The 25,504-nt window shown below is 41.7% G+C and overlaps 1 protein-coding gene across 1 annotated transcript in view; it reads left to right on the top strand.

Annotated features, from left to right (window-relative positions):
* Nucleotides 1-25,504, top strand: part of LOC146060774 (sodium/hydrogen exchanger 2-like) — a 68,873-nt gene that overhangs the window by 16,440 nt on the left and 26,929 nt on the right. Inside the window, exon 3 of the mRNA XM_083174391.1 lies at nucleotides 23,094-23,344. Coding sequence (XP_083030517.1) covers nucleotides 23,094-23,344 — 251 coding nt within the window. The remainder of the gene's footprint in view (nucleotides 1-23,093; nucleotides 23,345-25,504) is intronic.

The following is a 25,504-nucleotide window of genomic DNA, read 5'->3' on the forward strand; positions in this document are numbered from 1 at the left end:
TATTTGCATCCTGTGATGTAAACGTGTTTTTTACCAGTTGATCACGTAATTCTCTAAAGGCGAACATATCAGCAGCACTAACCCCAAAAAACAATGGATGTGCAAAGGAAACAGAGTGGAGTGGTGTTTCAGGGTTCTGTGCGCTCAATATAGCGAATGCAGCTTAACACACATAACAATGAGTGACATCCAAATACACTCAAAAAACAGTGGAAGTAGAAAGAGAGATGTTTGTGTGTCCAGCGCTTAAGCTGTTCCCATATACTTTTCACACCAAATGTGAAAAGTAAAGTTATACAGTCACCATCAATCAGTCCGTCTTTATGATAAATGAATCGGGAGTGATGATAGTTGCAGATGACGTCCTCACACTCTCCACGATGTATATGAAATACAATTGGAGCAGAAATAGTGCAAATACGTTTTGATAAACAAAGTGATTTATTTTAAAAGTTGCACTTACAATTTAGACGAAAAAACAGGCATAAAAGGGATTTCTTTGGCAGAACAGCAACCAGCAACCAAAGGATGGAAATGTGGGGTAGCCACAGCAGCGCAGGGTCCGGACCAGTCACTACTATGAACCCCGTATGGAAGGTCGGTTCGCCCAGAGGAAATCCAGTTCAGATAGAAGCCACACTTAACGCGTATCGGTATAAAACCTTCATCAGAAGTGTGGTTACATGAGCTCACTGCTGGCTTTAAATAAGCCGCCGCTCAACATGTCAGTGAACACTAATTTCCGGTTGCCGGAGACGCTAGCCCGGAAGCAGTATGGCTGTGCGTTCCAGACAGCCGGAAATGCGCTCCATCACAACACGTAGTTGTAGCGCTCGTGTTTTTTTCCTTTTGTTTAATTCATACCTTAGACGGTGTTACCGCTATAATGATTATAACTAGGGAGAGGCGACATCCTTTAAAGTATAAAATGATCTGTCGCTATGTACTGCTTAATATTTTGATGGAAAGAAAAACATGGCCGTGCGTTCCATAGGTAAATGGTGCATGACAGATTGCGTGTCAATGACTATAATACAGTACAATACCCGTTATAAAATCATGAGCAAGCTAAAAAGTGAATATTATACACATATGGAGATGAATAATTAATAAATATGTATACATTGGTAATATATTCAATAAAAATGTGTACAATAAAAAAGAATACATAAATAATCTACACAGAGTATTAAAAATAGTCTATATGATATCTTAAAAATATAGAGGAATTTGGGGATAAATACAATGGATTCACAGGAAATGTCGTAATTCAAATTCTACGTTTAACCCATTGGGAACAATGGTTTTTAAACGATGTATCCAGCGCATCTCTGTTTGAGATAATCGCTTATCCAGATCCCTTGTACGCCACTTGGACGTCAGCTGCTGAATACCCCAGAAATTAATTAAAAAGCATTCCTTGGAATCATGGTATTTCTTAAAATGCATGGAAACATTATGAGTGACAAGACCTTTGCGTATGTTGTAGATATGCTCCGCTAAGCGGATCTTCAACTGTCGGGTAGTCTTCCCTACATAAAATAGGCCGCATGCACACTCTAATAAATATATCACATTCTTCGAGTGGCATGTGATAAAATTTTCAATTTTAAATTCTTCTCCTTTTACCTCAAACGTTGTTATTTTTCTTTCTTTGGATTTCACAGTTTTACAGGCTAAACAGCTCCCACATCTATGAAAACCTTTAGTTCTCTCGCTTTGTCTTTGTTGCGTCTCAAGGGTACTTTTAACTAAATGATCTTTCAGAGATCGGGCTTTTCTATATATAAAAGTGGGTTTTTGCGGAAGTAGGTTACCAAGAATTGGGTCCTGTTTAAGTATAAACCAATTTTGTTTAAAAACTTTTTCTATTAGGTTGTGCTGATTTGTAAAATTTGAAATAAAAGACCACTGGTGTTTGTCAGTGTCATTTATCATATTTGGTTCCCTTATTCTTAGGAGCTCTTCTCTATCTTTGTTATTTATTTTATTTTTTGCTTTTCTGATGAGTTCCTCCCCTGAGGAACTCATCAGAAAAGCAAAAAATAAAATAAATAACAAAGATAGAGAAGAGCTCCTAAGAATAAGGGAACCAAATATGATAAATGACACTGACAAACACCAGTGGTCTTTTATTTCAAATTTTACAAATCAGCACAACCTAATAGAAAAAGTTTTTAAACAAAATTGGTTTATACTTAAACAGGACCCAATTCTTGGTAACCTACTTCCGCAAAAACCCACTTTTATATATAGAAAAGCCCGATCTCTGAAAGATCATTTAGTTAAAAGTACCCTTGAGACGCAACAAAGGCAAAGCGAGAGAACTAAAGGTTTTCATAGATGTGGGAGCTGTTTAGCCTGTAAAACTGTGAAATCCAAAGAAAGAAAAATAACAACGTTTGAGGTAAAAGGAGAAGAATTTAAAATTGAAAATTTTATCACATGCCACTCGAAGAATGTGATATATTTATTAGAGTGTGCATGCGGCCTATTTTATGTAGGGAAGACTACCCGACAGTTGAAGATCCGCTTAGCGGAGCATATCTACAACATACGCAAAGGTCTTGTCACTCATAATGTTTCCATGCATTTTAAGAAATACCATGATTCCAAGGAATGCTTTTTAATTAATTTCTGGGGTATTCAGCAGCTGACGTCCAAGTGGCGTACAAGGGATCTGGATAAGCGATTATCTCAAACAGAGATGCGCTGGATACATCGTTTAAAAACCATTGTTCCCAATGGGTTAAACGTAGAATTTGAATTACGACATTTCCTGTGAATCCATTGTATTTATCCCCAAATTCCTCTATATTTTTAAGATATCATATAGACTATTTTTAATACTCTGTGTAGATTATTTATGTATTCTTTTTTATTGTACACATTTTTATTGAATATATTACCAATGTATACATATTTATTAATTATTCATCTCCATATGTGTATAATATTCACTTTTTAGCTTGCTCATGATTTTATAACGGGTATTGTACTGTATTATAGTCATTGACACGCAATCTGTCATGCACCATTTACCTATGGAACGCACGGCCATGTTTTTCTTTCCATCAAAATATTAAGCAGTACATAGCGACAGATCATTTTATACTTTAAAGGATGTCGCCTCTCCCTAGTTATAATCATTATAGCGGTAACACCGTCTAAGGTATGAATTAAACAAAAGGAAAAAAACACGAGCGCTACAACTACGTGTTGTGATGGAGCGCATTTCCGGCTGTCTGGAACGCACAGCCATACTGCTTCCGGGCTAGCGTCTCCGGCAACCGGAAATTAGTGTTCACTGACATGTTGAGCGGCGGCTTATTTAAAGCCAGCAGTGAGCTCATGTAACCACACTTCTGATGAAGGTTTTATACCGATACGCGTTAAGTGTGGCTTCTATCTGAACTGGATTTCCTCTGGGCGAACCGACCTTCCATACGGGGTTCATAGTAGTGACTGGTCCGGACCCTGCGCTGCTGTGGCTACCCCACATTTCCATCCTTTGGTTGCTGGTTGCTGTTCTGCCAAAGAAATCCCTTTTATGCCTGTTTTTTCGTCTAAATTGTAAGTGCAACTTTTAAAATAAATCACTTTGTTTATCAAAACGTATTTGCACTATTTCTGCTCCAATTGTATTTCATATACATCGTGGAGAGTGTGAGGACGTCATCTGCAACTATCATCACTCCCGATTCATTTATCATAAAGACGGACTGATTGATGGTGACTGTATAACTTTACTTTTCACATTTGGTGTGAAAAGTATATGGGAACAGCTTAAGCGCTGGACACACAAACATCTCTCTTTCTACTTCCACTGTTTTTTGAGTGTATTTGGATGTCACTCATTGTTATGTGTGTTAAGCTGCATTCGCTATATTGAGCGCACAGAACCCTGAAACACCACTCCACTCTGTTTCCTTTGCACATCCATTGTTTTTTGGGGTTAGTGCTGCTGATATGTTCGCCTTTAGAGAATTACGTGATCAACTGGTAAAAAACACGTTTACATCACAGGATGCAAATATCGACATCAGTAATGAGAACCTTGGTTCTGTATTTTTTAAACTTGAGTCTGTGATGATCAAAGAAAACAAGATTTGGTGGGAAATAGTGACCCTGGAGCACTATATTGCTTCCAAAACCATACCTAAAGGGTTAAAAATTCTGAAACCACCATCATTTAATACACTAGATGAATCCTTTAGAAAGGATTGGGACACTATCCTAGATACCTGCTCTTACTCCCTAATGAATCTCATTTTAAAAGATAGAGCAAAAACACTTAAAACATTAAATGAAGAAATCTTAACACTTCAAAATATGGTACGCCCCTTCAAAGATTTAGATGATTTTCCCATGTATGAGGAAGCCCTACTGGACAAACTTAGTAAAAATACTCGTGAACTAAGAGAAAGAAAGGGAAAGAAGTATTTAAGGGATACAAATCCTGTCAAAGAAGTTGAAACAGCAGTACCATCAAATTCAGGAACTACCTCTTCTCAACCATCTAACACATATGTACCCCCTTTTAAAAAATCCCGTGTACAAAAGAAAAAATTTAACAATAAATTAGAGGACCGTTCACAAATACCAGTTTATGGAAATTCAAACAATAGACAGAACCAATATAAAAAGAGGTATCAATATAGACGCCCTATGAGACAAAATCAATGGAGAAACTATGATGAGGATCATTATAGGGAAGATATGTGGGAAACACCGAAGAGACCGTTTAGACCTAATTATGCACCACAGGACTCATACCCTATAAGACTCAGAAACCGGTTCAGTAACTTGGATAGATATGAGGATAAGACAAGAAAAGAAAGCCAGTCTTTTTTAGAATGGGAGCAACAAACCCCAATAAGACGATAGCAAAAAGAAAAAAGAAAACAAAACGAGGGAAACGTGCAGGACAAAAAAGAAGGCAAAATCCCTCAAAAAAATCACTTAAAAACCCAAAAGCAAAAATATCTAACATCATAGATGACCAATCAAAAGGTAAAATTTTCAACCTAACAGGAAGAGACCTAAATGAGTCAGAAATTAGGATACTACAGAAGGGCTTAAAATTTGTGCCCACTTGTAGAGCCAATTCTTTTGATCTTTTTATTGACATCCAAAAATATATTAGAAAGCTTACCATTAAAAGATTTTTTGAAACAAAAGATAAAGAAAAAACTACTGAAACTGAGGATAGTCCACCAACTATCACTTCAAGATTCAAACCGCCATCATTATTTTATCCAACACACTGTAAAGGCAGCTTTCTTGAATGTTTTAATAAAATAGTATGTGAGGAGATTGAGAAGATTAATAAAACAAAGGCAGGGCGCTACACAAATAAAGTTAATCTAAGTAAAAAAGATTTTCAAACTCTTAAGATGTTGCAAGATGATCAAAATACAATCATTAAACCCGCTGATAAGGGGGGAGGGGTAGTCTTGATGACTAAAGATTTCTATAAAAATGAGATCGATAAACAACTAAGAGCTGGCAACACATATGAAAAATTGAAAGTAGACCCTACCACTAGAATCTCTAAATCCTTGATTGACCTAACCACCGACGCTCTACAGAGTAAAGTTATCACCAAAAGTGAATTTGATTTCATTAATATTAAGGAGCCATCGATACCAACCATCTATATATTACCAAAAGTGCACAAGGACCCGATTGCTCCCCCAGGAAGGCCCATAGTTTCTGGGTGTAATAGCCTAACCAGTAACCTCTCGGCTATGGTTGACCACTATCTACAACCTTTAGTCATAACCACTAAAGCTTTCCTCAAAGATACGGGAGATGTCCTACGAAAACTGTCTAACTATGAATGGCAAAATGAAGATATCTTATGCAGTGCAGACGTAAGCACCCTGTATACAATAATTAACAAGGAAAAGGGTTTAGAAGCAGTCACCTACTTCCTTTCAACATCTCAGTACAATGCAGAACTACAACAATTTATTTTAAAGAGCATTGATTTTATACTATCTAATAATTACTTTTATTATGATGGTTCCTTTTTTATTCAACGCATAGGCACTGCAATGGGCACTAGATTCGCCCCCAGCTATGCCAACCTGTACATGGCCTACTGGGAGGACCAGTCCATTTGGCAGGGAGGCACGCTGGGGGCGGGTCTAGTGTCATGGTTCCGTTTTATAGATGATGTTTTATTTATTTGGCGGGGAAGTGATGCAGAACTGGAAACATTCTGTGATAATTTGAATACAAATACTTTTAACATCAACCTCACGTTTGAAAAGAGTAGAGAAGAAATATCATTTTTAGACTTACTAATTTTTATAAAAGATGGAAAGTGCAATACAAAGACCTTCAGGAAACTGACTGACTCAAATAGCTTCATAGATATAACCAGTGCCCACCATCGAAACTGGCTTAATGGCATTCCATATGGCCAATTTGTACGTATGAAGCGAAATTGCTCAGATCCGGTAATCTGCGAACAGCAAATACAGGAAGTGTCTGATCGTCTATCTGCTAAGGGTTACCCTGAGGAACTCATCAGAAAAGCAAAAAATAAAATAAATAACAAAGATAGAGAAGAGCTCCTAAGAATAAGGGAACCAAATATGATAAATGACACTGACAAACACCAGTGGTCTTTTATTTCAAATTTTACAAATCAGCACAACCTAATAGAAAAAGTTTTTAAACAAAATTGGTTTATACTTAAACAGGACCCAATTCTTGGTAACCTACTTCCGCAAAAACCCACTTTTATATATAGAAAAGCCCGATCTCTGAAAGATCATTTAGTTAAAAGTACCCTTGAGACGCAACAAAGGCAAAGCGAGAGAACTAAAGGTTTTCATAGATGTGGGAGCTGTTTAGCCTGTAAAACTGTGAAATCCAAAGAAAGAAAAATAACAACGTTTGAGGTAAAAGGAAAAGAATTTAAAATTGAAAATTTTATCACATGCCACTCGAAGAATGTGATATATTTATTAGAGTGTGCATGCGGCCTATTTTATGTAGGGAAGACTACCCGACAGTTGAAGATCCGCTTAGCGGAGCATATCTACAACATACGCAAAGGTCTTGTCACTCATAATGTTTCCATGCATTTTAAGAAATACCATGATTCCAAGGAATGCTTTTTAATTAATTTCTGGGGTATTCAGCAGCTGACGTCCAAGTGGCGTACAAGGGATCTGGATAAGCGATTATCTCAAACAGAGATGCGCTGGATACATCGTTTAAAAACCATTGTTCCCAATGGGTTAAACGTAGAATTTGAATTACGACATTTCCTGTGAATCCATTGTATTTATCCCCAAATTCCTCTATATTTTTAAGATATCATATAGACTATTTTTAATACTCTGTGTAGATTATTTATGTATTCTTTTTTATTGTACACATTTTTATTGAATATATTACCAATGTATACATATTTATTAATTATTCATCTCCATATGTGTATAATATTCACTTTTTAGCTTGCTCATGATTTTATAACGGGTATTGTACTGTATTATAGTCATTGACACGCAATCTGTCATGCACCATTTACCTATGGAACGCACGGCCATGTTTTTCTTTCCATCAAAATATTAAGCAGTACATAGCGACAGATCATTTTATACTTTAAAGGATGTCGCCTCTCCCTAGTTATAATCATTATAGCGGTAACACCGTCTAAGGTATGAATTAAACAAAAGGAAAAAAACACGAGCGCTACAACTACGTGTTGTGATGGAGCGCATTTCCGGCTGTCTGGAACGCACAGCCATACTGCTTCCGGGCTAGCGTCTCCGGCAACCGGAAATTAGTGTTCACTGACATGTTGAGCGGCGGCTTATTTAAAGCCAGCAGTGAGCTCATGTAACCACACTTCTGATGAAGGTTTTATACCGATACGCGTTAAGTGTGGCTTCTATCTGAACTGGATTTCCTCTGGGCGAACCGACCTTCCATACGGGGTTCATAGTAGTGACTGGTCCGGACCCTGCGCTGCTGTGGCTACCCCACATTTCCATCCTTTGGTTGCTGGTTGCTGTTCTGCCAAAGAAATCCCTTTTATGCCTGTTTTTTCGTCTAAATTGTAAGTGCAACTTTTAAAATAAATCACTTTGTTTATCAAAACGTATTTGCACTATTTCTGCTCCAATTGTATTTCATATACATCGTGGAGAGTGTGAGGACGTCATCTGCAACTATCATCACTCCCGATTCATTTATCATAAAGACGGACTGATTGATGGTGACTGTATAACTTTACTTTTCACATTTGGTGTGAAAAGTATATGGGAACAGCTTAAGCGCTGGACACACAAACATCTCTCTTTCTACTTCCACTGTTTTTTGAGTGTATTTGGATGTCACTCATTGTTATGTGTGTTAAGCTGCATTCGCTATATTGAGCGCACAGAACCCTGAAACACCACTCCACTCTGTTTCTATTGCATTTGAGTATTACATAATACAATTTGAAAATGTTTGACTCATGTTTATTCTGATTAGGTGATGTATATTTTTTTAGCTATAGTGAGTTAAGTAAATAAATTAACAAATCTTACCTATTAACCCTCAATTAGCATACATGCATTCCAATCATAGACATCAAATTCTGTAATACTAAGGAATTTACAGATGAATCTACTAAGTACCAACCAGCTACTTACTGTCAATTTTGTAACACTTTTGCATAATACGGTTGCACTATACATGCAAGTGATTGAAATAACCATTATCATTTGTGGTTGTTTTCAGGTGGCTACCAATATGGCTGGTATTCAATTAGCCTCTACTTTTTCTAAAAAAAAAATATATATATACCATTCTCAGGCTAAAAGTATCCGCATCCCATGTTTAATCACAGTTCCGAGACCTGGTTATTGCTTACTGTGTCTTAGGCAGCTATATGTATCAGTTTGCTGCTGTAAATTACATCAGCTTATTGAATACCTTATTAAATCTTGTCTGTAATATTCTGTTAGATTATCATCATTGGGCTATAATATTTAGCACACCATTGGCAACCAGCTACATAGGGCAGTATTTAATGCTGGGGGCCAGCTGTGACAGCATGCAGGTTCAGTACTCAACTGCATACGGCAATTCCCCCTCGCTTCATTTTTGGAGCGAGGAGGAAACGTCTGACAACGAGGATTACTCCGGATCATCGAATAGGGTGAGCGGCCGGCGAGGGGTTAAATGGCGAGGCTCACTTGTTTTCTGCCATCCCCGCCATTTAACCCCCCGTGGGCCGCATTGAATACACTCTATAGTATTTTCTGCTTCTGTCACCATGACGGAGCCTGTGTCAAGGGCACTCTACACCGTCGGAAACTGTGAGTGTGTGTGTGTGTGGGGGGCCCCCCCCACACACACACACTCACAGTTTCCGACGGAGGATGCTTTGCCACGTTCCCCTGTGAGTCCATGCCCAAATATAATTGGCTGCACCATTGAAGCGAGAGACCATGCCATATCACATGAAGCCATACCCCTTTTATAGTGAGTGTCCAAGCATTAAGTGATGCCACTGATCTGTACATTTAACAATGTTTAAACTTTCTATTTTATGGTAGTAAAGCTTTACTTATCAGAACATTCCAATCCTTGCACAGGTATCTGCGTCCCCTCGCGGGCTTCACAGGTGTCCGCGTCCCCTCGCCATGCTTCTGGCTTGGTGGCTCGCTGCGCTCGCCACACTTTCTATTCTCAACTCCACGCCGACGTGGATAGTGGGGGTATGAAAAGGTCGGAGGACGCGTACCGCCGTCACCCTTCGGGTTGGCGTTTATAGTGGGATTTACAAGGTCGACAGCTGTTGCGTCGACTAGTGCCACTGTGGACAGGTTTAAATAGTGTACCCCTAGACCCAACTAAATTTAGATGCTTTAGCGTCTAAATTTAGATGTACCCCTAGTCCCAAATAAATTCAGAGGATTTAGCGTCTAAGTCCAGAAACCCCCAGCTTCTTAGCATCTAGCAGTTAGTCTGGTTTCAGACGCTAAAGCGTCTAAGTCCAGAAACCCCCCCGGCTTGTTAGCGGCTAGCAGGTAGTCCGGTTTTCAGACGCTAAAGCGTCTAAGTTTTAGCATCTGCATGGGGGACACAACCCCTTCGTAGTGGCTAGCAGGTAGTCGGGTTTCAGACGCTTTATCGTTAGCGCCTGGGCAGCGCATTGCTGCTGCCCGGCCGCTACACTGTTAACGTAGCTGTCAATACGTAGCTTACAGCTAGAGCAGCACAAGCACAGTCAGGCAGAGCTAGAGCGGCACGCCCACAGTTAACAGAGCCTCTGGCAGGCTGCCAAGTTTCAGAGACAGAGTGTGCGCGCGGTGGCGCCGTGAAACTACACAAGCAGCGTGTCAGCTCCACAGAAGGGGGTAGCTGCACAGTTCAAAATTCAAATACAGGAACCACACCAGCTGCCAGTGAGTCCTGAACAATGATGTTTGGCAGTGGTTGGGATGTCAGTTGGTGTGTCTTCCCTATTTGAATTTTGGACTGTGCTGCAGCCCCACCTCTGTAGCCACCACGGTTCCTCATACAACTAGCCTCAATATGCCATGCACTGCGAGATGCCTGGCATGAGTAAGCCAACAGTCCCTGTGCAACTGTGCTAATGTCAGACATCTTTTTTTGCTGAAAATACAAAGTATTCGCTCTGCTGTGCAAAATATACACACATACTCTGCTGATCTTGCTGATAAGAACTATATACAGCATGCCTATATTCGGTGTGCAACTTTTTTCCAAGAAAACACTGTAACATAACATTTTTTATACAGATATAGCCAGTTATTTGGAATATAGGCATGCTGCATTTCATTTTTAACAAGATCTGCTTGTTTGTCTTATTCGCTTTTGGGGACAAATGTGCTAAAAACACACCAAACGTTAATATATGCGCTCACAGCTAGATGTGCTGTTTAACGTGACTGCAGCAATGATGATAGAGGACACAGTGTAGGAGATTGCATGAAGGAGGCGATAATGATTACCAGACTGTAGCTGGTAGTGCTGATAGATCAGCAGGTATCAGACAGCACACTGCTGTATAGGATGAGCGCTGATTACAATGGAGCACAGATGACTATTACTTTCTGCAGAATGGAGAGCGATTAACATGAGGCATTTACCCCTTTCTCATCGCAAATGCCGTCTCGCACCCAGGATTTAGACACAGGTCCATCCCAGGAGCGACCCAGCATTTGCAAGGTGAAGCTCACCTCAGTGACCCGGCAGGTCGCTGACGTCACACATGTAAATGGGACCCGGGGCTTTTAACCCGGGTCGAAATGCTGGGTTGGTGGACCTGGGTTTTTCCTTTTGGCACTTGCACACTGCACAGGTCGACCTGGCAACAACTCTGGTCGGACACGGGTTATTTGTGCAGTGTGAAAGTGGTTTAACAGGTCTGTTCATGAAGCAATGAAAAGAGAAGCGAGGCAGTGGAGAAGTTGCCCATGGCAACCAAACCGTGGCTATGAATAATTTTGTAGAATCTGCTCGATAAATGTTACTTAAAAGCTGATTGTCGGCCACGGGCAACTTCTCACTGCCTCACTTCTCTTTTCACTGATTCCTGAATAACCCCTGTATCAGTAGCAGAAATAGGAGCACTCTGCATAACACTGGAAAGGAACAGGAACAGATGCAGGAAGCTCAGTAACAGAGAACCACTTCTGACACATGAGATCAGGAAACCTAGAAGATTAGCAGGTGGCAGCTCCCTGCACAGTATTGTACAGTACATTGAAGTCGTTTTCAGGGTAGATACTCTCTCACTTGCTCCAGACTAGGGAAGCCAATCCCGGGGCATTTTTTCAATCCTGGGATTCGGAATTGAAAAATGCTCAATCCCGGGATTCCTGGGATCCCGGGATTGGCTTCCCTAAAAAAAAAAAAAATGCCCCGCATGTTTACTTACTTGGGCATGGTGATGTTGCTGGGTGAGGTCGTCGGGAGGGTGGGCATGGAGCCAGGAGGGGTCGCCGGGAGCAGGGTGGGTAGACGGGGTCTCGGACCGGAGCAAGCCGGGTGGGGGAGAGTGTTTTCCGTGAGCCGGGTGGGTAGGCGGGGTCTCCGGGAGCCAGCACATTCTTCAGAATCAGGATGCTTCTTAGCTGTCTGTGCGGCCTGTGCAGCGTGACCTATGACCTCGTCACGCTGCGCAGGGCCGCACTGCTGGGTACAGGGGAAGTCGGGCAGCATCTGAGCGATGCTCAGATGCTGCCCGGCATTAGACTGCGCATGCGCAGTCTAATCCCGAAATCCCGGGATTGGATACACCAATCCCGGGATTGAAATCCCGGTGTTTTGGGGGCCAAATCCCGGGATCCCGCCGATCCCGATCCCGGGATTGGCCACCCTACTCCAGACCAAAGCAACAGGGGAATATTGAGGAGACTGAACAACAGACACAGGCCAGCCAGGCAGTGACGTTTATGAAAAGAAGATGTAACTTGAGACAGTGTTGTATGTATATCTATCTATCTATCTATCTATCTATCTATCTATCTATATATATATATATATATATATAATATATACACTTAACATCGGCACTCACCTTTCCTAGTTTTGGGGTGCTCTATGGCTTGTGACCACATTGTTTAAACAGACATTGGAGGGGCTCTGCACACACTAAATTAACTGATAATAATAAATAGTGGAGATTTGGTTCATGAATTGATCAATGCATTTAAGCCTGCAGCCCCCGTCAAGGGACCCCACTGTTCTGCAGGTCCTACCACTATCGCTGAAAATGGCTACAATACACATAGCTATCACATCCTAGTAGGAACTAGGGGGGGTCGGACCGGGCCCGCCGACATCACTATTTTGGGCGTGCCCGGGCCGCCGACGTCACAAAAGGGGCGTGCCCGGGCCACGCCGTGATGAAAAGGGGCGTGCCCGGCGAGCGGCGTCACGCAAAGGGGTGGGCCCGGCCGGCGGCGTCATGCAAAGGGGGCGGACCCGGCCACCCGGAAGGCTGTACACTGCCGGGGAAGTGCCGGGCATCGCTATGTACAGCGGCGCCGGGCTTCCCCTGTCACAACAGCGGTGACAAAGGCAGGCTGTTTAAGCGGGGCGCTGCCAGAGGGGCAGGGTGCATGTTGCACTTTAAAAATCGGGCATGGCGCAGCGCCCCGCTAAAACAGCCTAGCGGGAACACTATATATATAGTCCGGGGGGACGCGGCACTCGGGACTTCAACAAATAAAATCAACACGTAGCCAGTTGCGTATGTTGACGTTTCAGTCTTTACTTAGACTTTTTTCAAAACAGCTTACATGTAAGCTGTTTTGAAAAAAGTCTAAGCAAAGACTGAAACGTCAACATACGCAACTGGCTACGTGTTGATTTTATTTGTTGAAGTCCCGAGTGCCGCGTCCCCCCCGGACTGTATACAAGGTTGCTTGTTCTCAAGTAAACCCAGCAGGCGAGGGCACCGGGACATTTACAGGACTAGAGTGCCGGCATACAACCACTATATATATATATATAGTATATTGTCACTACGGTTTTTCTCATTTGGTGGTGGAACTACATACCAGGGGCGCACTCTGTTTTTCTATATCCATCCTTTTCCCCATATCCCCCACTAACAGGGGGGACTAACGGGGTTGCTGCCCGACCAATATCCTTATAGCGCATTGAAGGGGTACCTCTTTTTTGTGTGATATATATATATATATATATATATATATATATTTATATAATTAGGGCAGGCGGAGTGAAAAAATTTTAATTGAGAAATTCAAAATCGGCTAGTGTGGAAAAGTTGTGATGACCTGAATACGAAACGTGCAAAAGCATTTTGATCTGAGTCAACATCTTCTGTTCTGGCAAGAGGCCTAAAGTTTCACTTTTTAGGTGAAAATAACGATACCTATGAAGATGCTCCGATCTAGTTAAAATTATGTCAGGATGTCTTAGAGTGGTTCATTATTATACTTTAGTATAGCAAAAAAGAGTACGAGCTTGTCCTAGTGCAAAGTGACTGACTTTGGCGGTAGAAAAAATCCCTGATAACTTGCCTATTTTCATGGACACAATAGTGAATATTGTGTTTTCTCCCAAACATTTTTTTTTTTTTTGGAGAGGATGCTCTGTAATTGAAGTGACCAAAAAAAAAAACTTGGGGCAAAAAATCTGAGTAAATCCCTTTTGTTTGCCCTTAATAGAATAATGCACACCTGTGTCTTCTAATGTCCAACACACTCTTTACTAAATGCTCCAGTGCGTTCAGGAAACATTGCATTACACTCTGTTCTTTAGGTGCAGTATTTAAAACACTCCTGTTTATTGTCTTTACTTGTGGCAGTTTATTTTAAACATGAATTGTCCTGAAAAACAGTTTTGCATCCCCTATGCTGGGAACATGAATGGGCTGCTTTACTGCATATGATTATACCAAAGATAAGCCAATATATTAACAGTTAAATACATTGAAGTGTATTATGATGTAATAAACAAATACATCTAATGTTTAGAAAAATAAAATCAGTTACTGTTTTTCAATAACAGACTGCAACAGTTATTTCTTATTTGTGTACACAGGATTGTCTATCTTTGTATATGCACTGCAAAGAGAGCAGCATAAATCCAATTACCTCCTCGCTGGGATAGAATTAGCAAGATCTAACAACCAGACACTGTTATTGATAATTACAAATTTTAGGTGCCTGCGCACAGCTCTCGGTTGTTCGGTGCTAGCTGCTTCACTTTACAGATGACCAGTCTGGGTTGGGTTGTCAGATTAACAGTAGATTAGTGCAGCGCTCTGCTCCTTGGTGTGTGTGGTGGGATAAAGGAAGCCTTTCCTAGGTATGGGTGTTTAATGCTTTACTTAAAAAAGTGCAGACATATAGTACATTCACATGGGTACGACGGGATGAAAAAAACATAAATGGCAAGGTTGATGATAAACAGATACAAATATAAATGAATATTGATACAAAAACAATACACTGACAATCCAAACAAATAGATACAGTTGTGTTAAATAGTGTAAGTGCTGTACACTTATCTGATTAGAACTGTATGGTTGGGGGGGTCCTAAAAAGGTGGCGGTGGGTATGGAATTGGGTATTAAGTATGGAGTGGGGGTTATAGGATTGGAAGTCCAGGGGGTGTTTTAACTTGCCGGTCGGCACAGGTGCGGCGTCTCGCTTTCCTGCGCCGCTGCCCGCTTTCCTAAATGGAGACTGAGCACTCATTTAGACTTTGACATTAATTTGAACACCGATGTGCCAATAAAGGCTAATTCCCAAGCCCTGTCAATAAAGGTTCTGGAACCATTACCCCTGATTAAGTCATTCTTATGACGAAATGCGTTGGGTCTGTTCCCATCCTGACAGAATTGCAGCTATCATGTCTGATGTAAATTTGATTTGAATTTGTCTTAATAATGAAAAAAAAAAGTTTTTATACACAAAGAATGGTTTACATGGTAACAATCATTTATTAAGGTGGTGGTAGTGCACTTTACAATTATTACCATTTCCATTCAACCCACCCTCCACTAACAGGGAGGTTTTGTAAGGTGCAGCTGATTTACACAGCGCAAACAACGGTCTGTTCTTATATATATATATATATATATATATATATATATATATATATATATATATATATATATATATACACAAGTAACAAATTCTAAATTGTTCACCTTTTTTAATACTGTTTTTTTAATTGTTGCTAATAGTAGTTTAACACATGAGTTTGTTACTAATGTATTGAACTACCTTACCAATGTTATACAGCGGAAAGTCACATACAACATATGTGCTGTAGATTATCCAGATGTCTATGCATTGTATGGTTAAACATTATCATTAGTCCTTCCATGCCATATTTGTTTTTGTAATAAGCGCTTTGTGCCAAAAACACTACAGCGCTAATTGTCAATATGTACATAGATAGCAAGGAGGAAATAAGGCATAGAGAATCACAGGATGCATTTAGCATATAGAAAGCAGCATTCTCCATTAGAAACCATACTGTAAGGCACTTATCGGAAATATAATAAGCCTGTGTAAAGAGCAAAAAGAAGAAAACTGGTTCTGTGGGGTACGGGTTGTTAGGTTGACCTTTTGACCTTCAATCTTTTGACTGTCGACCTACTGTAATGACCACATCCTGTTCTGTGTTAGATGATTTTTCTATATGGCTACTATGCTATCACTGTAAGGTATGAGTCCTACAGCGCCATAGCTTTTTCCTGCTAACACTCTCGAACTAGCCTAACGATCAGAAGGGAGTTGTCACTGGAGACTTTCACTGGAGATTGGTTTTAAGCTGCCCAGTTGACACTGTAGAACACTGTACAAAAAGTAATGGGAGCATCAGTAAGTTATATTGGTACAGCCATCTTGCAGTCACCTTCAGAATGTTACCTCCCTCAGTGCTGTACATTGGGATGGGTTATAGCTAAGAAGCATGTAATAAACTAGGCCTTCATTTTATTTCTCTGCTGTCATCTGCAAAGTCGACAGCTTGAGAAGTTTGGCATGACAATGGTCGATATACAAATTGTTTTAACACTTTTTTCCTACTTTTGGGTCAAATCTTGTATATTTTGTAATATTTGACCACCATCAAATACAGTATATCTTCACTGGAATCGCTGTCACTGCTACGCATGCCACAAGTTATCATCCCAATCGTAGTCCGCTTGGGTAGTAATTCAGGCAAATGTTTGGAAAACATGTAGAAATCCCAACCATGTCAACCATTGTCATGTCAACCTTTTGAACCTGTTTCCCTTAAGCACGTCAGCCTTTCATCTGTCAGTCTTTTGTACCTGTCAATCTTTTGTACCTGTTGGCCACATGGTGTCGACCTATTGACTGTGATCTAGATATCATCTGGATACCTTGTAGAACAAAGCAAGCAGAGGGCATGCAGGATAACAGGTGCATCTAAAAACATATGACATGTATGCTTACCTCTGTCTAGCCCGCAAGTCTGTCAGTATCCATTCGACAGTGACAGTGTCTAGGCTGACAGGCAGTAGGTCGACACCATCAAAATGTCGAAGTGCAAAGGTAGACACAGAAAAAGGTTGACACAAGTTTTTCATGATATTTTTTAAAGCCGACATGTTCTTACTTCACAATCCCAGTGGGCAGAGAAGGAGAATATACTAGTGTATCGAGCGCAGCTTGCCTAAAGCATGGAGAACGTAGCGAGGGGACGCGGTACATTAATACAGTGCCCTGTTGACAGATGTCGACACAGACAACATAAACGTGAAACCCCTTTCATGAGTCGACCTTTGGCATGTTGACATTTTGTTTGTCCATGTCAAACTATACCATGTCAACCTTTCTCATGTATCAACCTATTGCCTGTCAACCAATAGAGGTCTAGGTCTACTAGCAATCCACACCCAATTCTGTTAACTCTCTCACCACCCGCTCACACTAATCTTTGCATACTGTACATGCAAATATTTCGCTACTATCTAGTTACACCCTATCAGACGCAGCTGAAGATACTGCTAAGTTACACCTGACTCAGCATCCCCAGTAAATACAATGGGGGATATTCTGATTCATTCGGTCCCCCACGCGTTCGTGATGCTTCTAAAACTCAGTCCCTGCTACCTAATCCACTTATTGTAAGGTACAACCGTTATACTGTATGTAACTAATTGTACAAATAAGTAATCCGACTAGTAATCTAATGCATTTTTGTATATTTTATATTCACAAAAGAATATAAATAGCTAAGAATTGTTTTGTTTCTTTCTGTCAAACTTGTATTGTAGCAGGTCTTAATTGGAACTCACTACACAATATAATCCTTTCTAGTTCCCCGCAGTGCAAACTTCCGCGCTGCATTCTCAGCTCATTTCCTTTGCTGGCTTTATCTTACATGCATTGTGACAGAATGCTAGAAATTCTGTGGGGCACATTTAGGGCCTGATTCATGTTTGATCGGTCGGTGCCGAATTTGTCCCCATTTCCAATGGTGCTGGTCTGCGTGTGGGAGAATATGCGCATTTGCAGACCCCTTGTGTGAATGCCTTCGGCAAGTATCACACTCACTGAGGCGTTCGCATGGGCATGCAAGAAAAGGAGGTGGGCACGGGCTGGCAGCAGGGGAGCGGCCAGCGTTTTATGGGCATCCCCATACAAATGCTGGGCGTTCCTCTGCAAACGCAGGTGGTTGGATGTCTGCTTGGGGCGGGCGGCTGACCCCCTTTTTGGCCATCTTCTTTAAAAATAAAAGTGAGTTCAGATTTTTATTCGCTAGGCTGTGAACATGCGCCGCCTATCAAACAGTTCTGAATCAGGCTCTTCGTTTTCAGTGAAACCCTTACAGTATGAATTAAGCCTTGGAGAGAGACAGTGTTAAATAAGTATTGTCTCACTAGGGGCCTTATTCTAGTTCAAGAAAAAAAGCAGTGGGGCTGCGCTTTGCAAAATAGTAAACAGTTTATTAAAACATAAAAAATATATAAATGTATGCATAAAACTTTTTATAATACAATTAATGCTAGGTGACCACTGAGACATACAAGACAGACACACACATAACAAATAATGCTAGTATATTGTTAATTGCTTTCACAGCTGTTAAAAACTGAATGTCCCCCACTCATGTGCACATGTTTTAGTGGTTTGTACCTCACATTAGGATTTGAGTGGCTGACACGTGGGGATCCGGCTCTGATGCTTGGGAATCGTAGCGACCAGTTTTTCAGCAGTTTTTTCATCTTATTAATTCAGTACGGAATGTCTTTTCCTTGAGAATAAGTTAGGTTAGGTTGTGGGAGAGGACAGTTAGGGTTAGGCTATGTGAGGAACGGTTAGGGTTAGGGCTATTTCACACACTCCGGCTCCTGCCGAGTGGCGAAAACCCATACAGCCAAGAAGCCGTGCAGCACACAGCAGTTTAGAATGGAGGGGATGGCCACAGCCCGGCAGCCATCCCTTCCAGTGGTGGGATTCGGCTGCAACCGGGCGGCCTAGCCGTGGCCCTCCCATGTGAATGGACACAATAGTGTCCATTAACAACTACTGTGCACAGCCATGCGGGATTTCGACACCCGGCAGAAAAAGCCCCTAGGCTGCAAAAGGGATGGGCTCAGGGTAGGACTAGTAAGGGCTAGAGTTAAAATACTTAGTGGGGTCTGTCAGGATTTTGACTGCCGCGATAACAACCACCAGGATTTTGTACTCAACCCCTTGCGGGAAGTCATGGATCTTTAATTGGCATAACCAAGGTGATTGTGGTGCTCTTTCCAAATCTCTCTCTGTTGAGTGCAAGAGCCAGCAATTTATCAAGCAACAGAAATTTCAGCTTTTCATTCATTGTATTAAAGCTGCATGCCCATACTCCTTTCCTTTAGCTCAATCTCCGTATGATCTGCACCTGCAAAACCGGTTATGTTTCACTGCATGCCATAACTACGTTTTACAATAATAAGTGCCTATTGTTAACATTCTAGGATTTACACCAATAGCACATACAGATTCACAAACAAAATGCACAACAAATCTTTGATTCCTGTACATTCACTTGGACATTAGTAAATTCTACCGACGTTTATCCTATATTACTCTAACCAGCAAGTTAACCTCTGGACATGTTTCTATATACTGTACACATACCTCTAGCATGCTGCTTCCATATGGATGCAGGTATGCTGCTTGTTACCTGTCTTACCTGCTCCACACTGAAACTCTCACAAGTTCAGCTGAAGAAGTTTAATTTGGCTGCTATCAGCATTTCCTCCTAACTGAATTATTGTTTTCCACTACTGTAGCGCATATTACAGAGTATGAGTACTAGTATTATTGCATAGAGGATTCATGAAAATTATTTCCCAGTCAGCTATATTTCTCTCAGTGGACCTACTGTAGTTTTTAATTATGTAGCCCTGGGTCAGCATTTACTTCAGAGAGAAGTTATGTGGAGATTGAGAACCTGAATCATGAATTTGCTGTCAGCATTTGTTTAGTGCACTGTAGGTCCTCAGAGTAGAGTTAAAATGACCAGATAAATGAAAGAAAGCAATATACCTACTGTACTTGTCTAACAAAATTCATTCGTTTTTGTGTGAAACTGATAGTACTGTTTTGTAATAGTTGCCAGGAGTGCTGGGCTAGGACTAGTACACATTATACAATAGGCTGCCTGTTCTCAAGTCATTTGTGTACACTGTAGTAGACTTTATTTTATCTAGTACGTGCACAATTATCACTGCTTTAACGTCTTTCTCTATGAACACAAAACAATTAGGGGGGAATTTACTAAGATGTGTATTCTGCTTCACATGTGATGTTGCTATGAGCAACCAATCAGAATCAACTTATTTATTTAGCACCCTCTAGAAGATAGTAGACAGGATCTGATTGGTTGCCCATAGCAACATCACATATGAAGTAGAATACACATCTTAGTAAATTTCCCCCTTAGTGTCAAAGTGTCGATATCACAACTAGTATATAAATATCACAATGGGAATAGACATAAAAAGTCCTATATAAAGCAGGGATGACCATCAGTGAAAGGAGCCATTGGATGAACCAGTACTGTATTTGTACAGAGAAGATACCTGCTTGCCGAGCTGCTGATAATAATAGTAGTAGTAGTATACCCACTGGGCGGTATTCAATGAGCCTGATTCGCCATGTTTTTATGGCGAATTTGTGCTGTTTGGCGAATTTTGGACTAAAACGGTAAATCACCCTATTCAATGACCAGATGGCGAATACATTTGAAGGTTTTTTTCGCCATGATTTACCGAGTAGCAATCGCTATCTTTTTATGGAGAAGTGGAATGTGAACTTTTAAAATAAAGTGTTTTTTTTTTTACATTTGGTGTCAAAAAATCAGGAATTTTATTCTGAGGAGGGGCATTCTACTTTTATTCATGTGCCAGCAGGGGGCGCCGGAGCCGAGAGGCTCATTACATATTCATATATTCACTGCACCCGATCGTTACGATCGGGTGTAGTGAATATAGGTCCCCTGCTGGCACCCCCGGGGGGCAGCCTGTGCTGCCTGGCACCCGGGGAGCCCACCTCCCCCCCACAAACGTTCTGGGGCAGGCAGAGAGACTTCCATCTCTCTGCCTGCCACCGTCCTCATGCTCCCTGCGGCATTCGCCGCAGGAGCTCATATTCGCTGGTCAGGGGCTCGCTGCCCCTGACTCGTTGAATACCGGAGCCGGTGAAGCTCCGGAACGTGGCAAATGTGCAGCGAATCCAAAAAAGGATTCGCTGCACCTCGCAGGTATTCTCATTGAATACTGCCCAGTACATGACTACTGCAGGACAAATACAGAGGGTAGTAAAATATTATTTATCTCAGATGTGATAAGCAAGTGTTAATATGATGACATTAATAACACTCATTGTAAGTCCTTTTGTAAGCAAATTAATAAACTCTAGTCTATGGGTTGTATTTACTAACCGTTGGTTTTGTGAATTTGGTCAGTTTCCTAAACGAACACCACATATTTACTAAAGTCAAAGCCATTGGGATTCTAAGAAACACAACAGAGCTTAAAACACTTTAGAACATTGGACAAACAGAATAATTTTATATAGACAATTTTGTATTTCTGGAGTTGGTACCCACCACTACCAGCAGTGGCTGCAGCATAACAGTGGGAGGGGGGGAATCGGTAGAGGGCTGGCTAGGTCACCGTGCAGTGAGGGGACGTAGCCCCACGAAACGATGAGCATCGATATCCACAACATTCATTTTGTGCAGGCTACATGTAGGAAGTCCTGTTTAAATGCACCTGACAGGAATTATCCTGATGTGAGCAAGAGGCAGATCATCATGCCTCACTCTATCAGCCTGTGGTGACGCTTATAGCACCGAGGGCAGGGGCAAACCCAGGTGGCCCAATCCCTCAGCAGCAGTTCTGCACCTGTGACTCCACCTTGCACGTGCCTAGGACTTCCATCAGAAATTGTAGGACTCAGGACTAAGAAAATAGTCAGGGCGCCCTTCCCATTTAAGGGGCATAGCCACACAATAGTACCAATTCAAATGATGCCACAGTAGTGCCCTGCATTATAAACCTTACACCAGAGTACGGTACTCTGTAGTTCTCATTCACAATTACCACACAGTAGTATCCTTTATGACACACAGTAGTACCCATTATACCACCTATATATTGCAAAAGTCACCAGTAGCTCAGGCTATTGTACAGTGCACAGAATGCGACCTTGGCCTAATGCCAAGAGTTACTTATACTTATGGCAGGAGCCCTCTGTCCAACTAACATGCCCCACAGGCCTGATGTTTGATTGCACCCATGGGACTTATGCCCATCACCTGGTGGTCCCTAACTCCAGCCACCACCGTTCTAGCAGCAGTGGAGGGCAATGGGTAGCAGAGGTGCTGGGATCTGTATAACTGCTATACTGCCTGTCAGTAGCAGCAGTGGGCACTTTTCATCAAAACGAAACGAGGGCCCCCTTTCACCATGCTGTAGTACATAGTCACAGTGCTATGCACAGACTGTAAAGGATTAGAGGCTAATAAATCAAACCTCCTAACTGTCCCGATTACAGTGGAACAGTCCTGCTATTTGGTCACTGTCTCGCTGTCCCACCCGCAGGTCACAGTGTTTCTAGGGTGGAAGGGGGAGCAGGTTGGGGCAGCCGGTGATCTGGGACGCTGGCGCGTTCCAGTCAGATGGAGCACCGGTTCACCAGAGGAGGTGGTCTGGCAAACCCCAGCGCTGAATGAAGGGCGCTCCATTTGTAACTGGCACTAAATATGTGCAAGAAAATGATTGCTTGGCATTCACATTCAGTGTCTGAGATTGTACACAAACTATGTTTCATTTTTTAAAACCTTGTTTTATGCACAAATAAAATATATGTTTGTGTATTTCATGTGTTTGATGTGCTTATACAACATAAATGCAAGATACCTCATTCAAATATAAAAATATTCCAAAATATGGAATAATCCATTATCCAAAATTATTCTGGTCCCGAGCATTTTGGATAAGTTATACCCAACCTGTACAAAAAAAAAAAGTTTGTGTTTATTATGCATTTGACTGTATTTTTGTTACAAAATAATATACATGTGGACATTTTTGTTCTTAGGTGCTGTATAATTTATTCAAATCATTCTGTGAGATGAGAACTATTGAAACGACTGACATCCTTTCTGGAGTGGCTAATTTCTTTCTGGTGGGAATAGGAGGAGTATTAATTGGAATCATTTTTGGATTTATCGCTGCCTTCACTACCCGTTTCACCCGCAACATCCGTGTGATTGAGCCTCTCTTTGTTTTTCTGTACAGCTACTTGTCCTACTTAACTGCAGAAATGTTCCACCTTTCAGGAATTATGGCGTAAGTAACTCATGAAACATATACTCGGTATCTTCAAAGTTATACTGTAGTTATATTACGGGAAATTTACTAAGATGCGAGTTCAATTTCACACGAGATGTTGCTATGGGCAACCAGCCAGAATCTTCTAGAAGATAAAAGAAAGTATTGGGTTTGTTGCCCATAGCAACATCCCACCTGAAAAATAACTCCCATTGTAGTAAATATACCCTGTTGTATTAGTCTATTTGCAAAAAGTCTTGCAATGATTAGTATACGAGCACTGCAGGAGTCAATATAGTCATCTCCTATCTATTGCTTCTACTGTATTACAGTACTTAGCTCTTTTAGGCAAATGTCAACTTTGAAACATGGAGAATAATACACATCTATAGCTAGAAAGAAGATTATCACATTTCTAGACATATAGGTTTTTTAGGTACTTATGTAATATCTGGGCTCCCGTTTTTCTTATGAGACCGCGTCCCCTCGCGGGGCTCGCTGAGCTCGCCACGCTTCGGGCACGGTGGCTCGCTGCGCTCGCCACACTATATAAAATCAACTCCATGTGTAGTTGGATAGTGGGGGTATGAAAAAATGGGGTGCATTTAACATGGGAGCCCAGATAATACATAAGTACCGTTTTTTATTATCTTTTTATTACCTTACAATACTAAAGCTACAAAGAAGTGAAAGGGAAGCGAGGATGATGTTTACACTACAGCTCCCTTTAGAACATTATTATTACTGGTGTTCGTATCACTGTTGTGTAACATAACTTACCTGTTTGGCGAGGTCACTCTCTTTGGCAGACTCTACAATTTCACTGGTGATGGGTTGCTGGTTAATTGCGTATACACAACGGATGTTTGCACATGCCTGTCTTTAACCCTGTGGATATTCTGGAAAGTCTTTACTGAAGCCAAGAAGGCCTTTGTAGGGTCTATATTGCTGCCACTTATTAAATGGAGCCCTGAATGATTATAACAGTGGAAAGATAGGTGCATTATCCTGCTGGAACATTCCACAATTGTGGCGGTACATGAAGTCTATAAAGGGCTACAAATGGCCATTAAACAATGCATGGAGTCTATTCAACATCCCAACTCTACCATGACTCATCAGACCATGTCACATGTTGCCAGCCCCCCAGGGTTTAATTAGCAAAGTCACAAGCCCAGGTGAGACATTGTGTCTGGTGTAGTGTTAACAGTTTGAGTCTTCTGCTCCCATATACCATGAAAGCTAAAGAACGCTGCAAACATGCCCCATTTAAATTCTGATGTTTCTCGACACCTTGCCATGAGCAGTCTAGCTGGTGTTCAAACTGACTCACGAAATTTAAGATTATAATTGATGCAGGTCTGGGCATTTTCAAGATATCACAGTATGGTACAGTGGCTTAAGTTTCGCCCAGTTGCCCGGAGGCAAGATAATATTGGTTCCCCCCCCCAAATAGCTCAAAATCAGTAAGGTGTCTGTCTCCAGTAAGACAAGTCATGGGTTCTAATACAGGGTGTGACACTTGCAAAAATGATGCTACAGAAGAGATATGAATGGCTTTCAATTAACTGATTCAAACTGGCAAGGAAGGAGAGGAATTGGGTGCAGGTGCCCAGCAGCAGATGACTCCATAGCCTCCAGAGATGCCGGTGCAAGGCAACTCTGCGCCCCAGGCAGGGGGTGGCGGGCACCCCGCCACTCACCTGCTCTACCGGGGGGGGGGGCAGTGGTGGGTGCTGCGATGCCTTTCACCGGCCGCGGCCGCCACCCGTGGATTACCACTGACCATCTCCGGGGGGGTGCAGCAATGGGCTCCAGCAGTGGGCTCCAGGGGGGTGCAGGAGCCATCCACCGCTTGCCGCTAACAATTAAAATCCGGGGGCGAGGCCAGATCCTAATTGAACTGCTCCTCGGGTGGGATCTTTCCTCCTTGGACGGGTGGCTGCTTTGCTACATCTATGCTGCAGCTCAGCACCGGCTCTCCAGTGGCCGGCACCCATAGTCAAAAGCCTGAAGCTGCCTAGTGGTGGCGCCGTCTCTGTGCAAGGGTATGATAATGTACATTACAAGGCATCCGTGGCTATAGGAGCCACTCTTAGGTGGCTTGTCTGTCACAACTACAAGAGAGATGTCCCCTTTGTCTCGCTTGTATCTCTTATCCACATATTGCCCTACCAT

The sequence above is a fragment of the Crinia signifera genome, chromosome 2 (assembly GCF_055691185.1).
Source record: "Crinia signifera chromosome 2, ASM5569118v1, whole genome shotgun sequence".
Taxonomy (NCBI): Eukaryota; Metazoa; Chordata; class Amphibia; order Anura; family Myobatrachidae; genus Crinia; species Crinia signifera.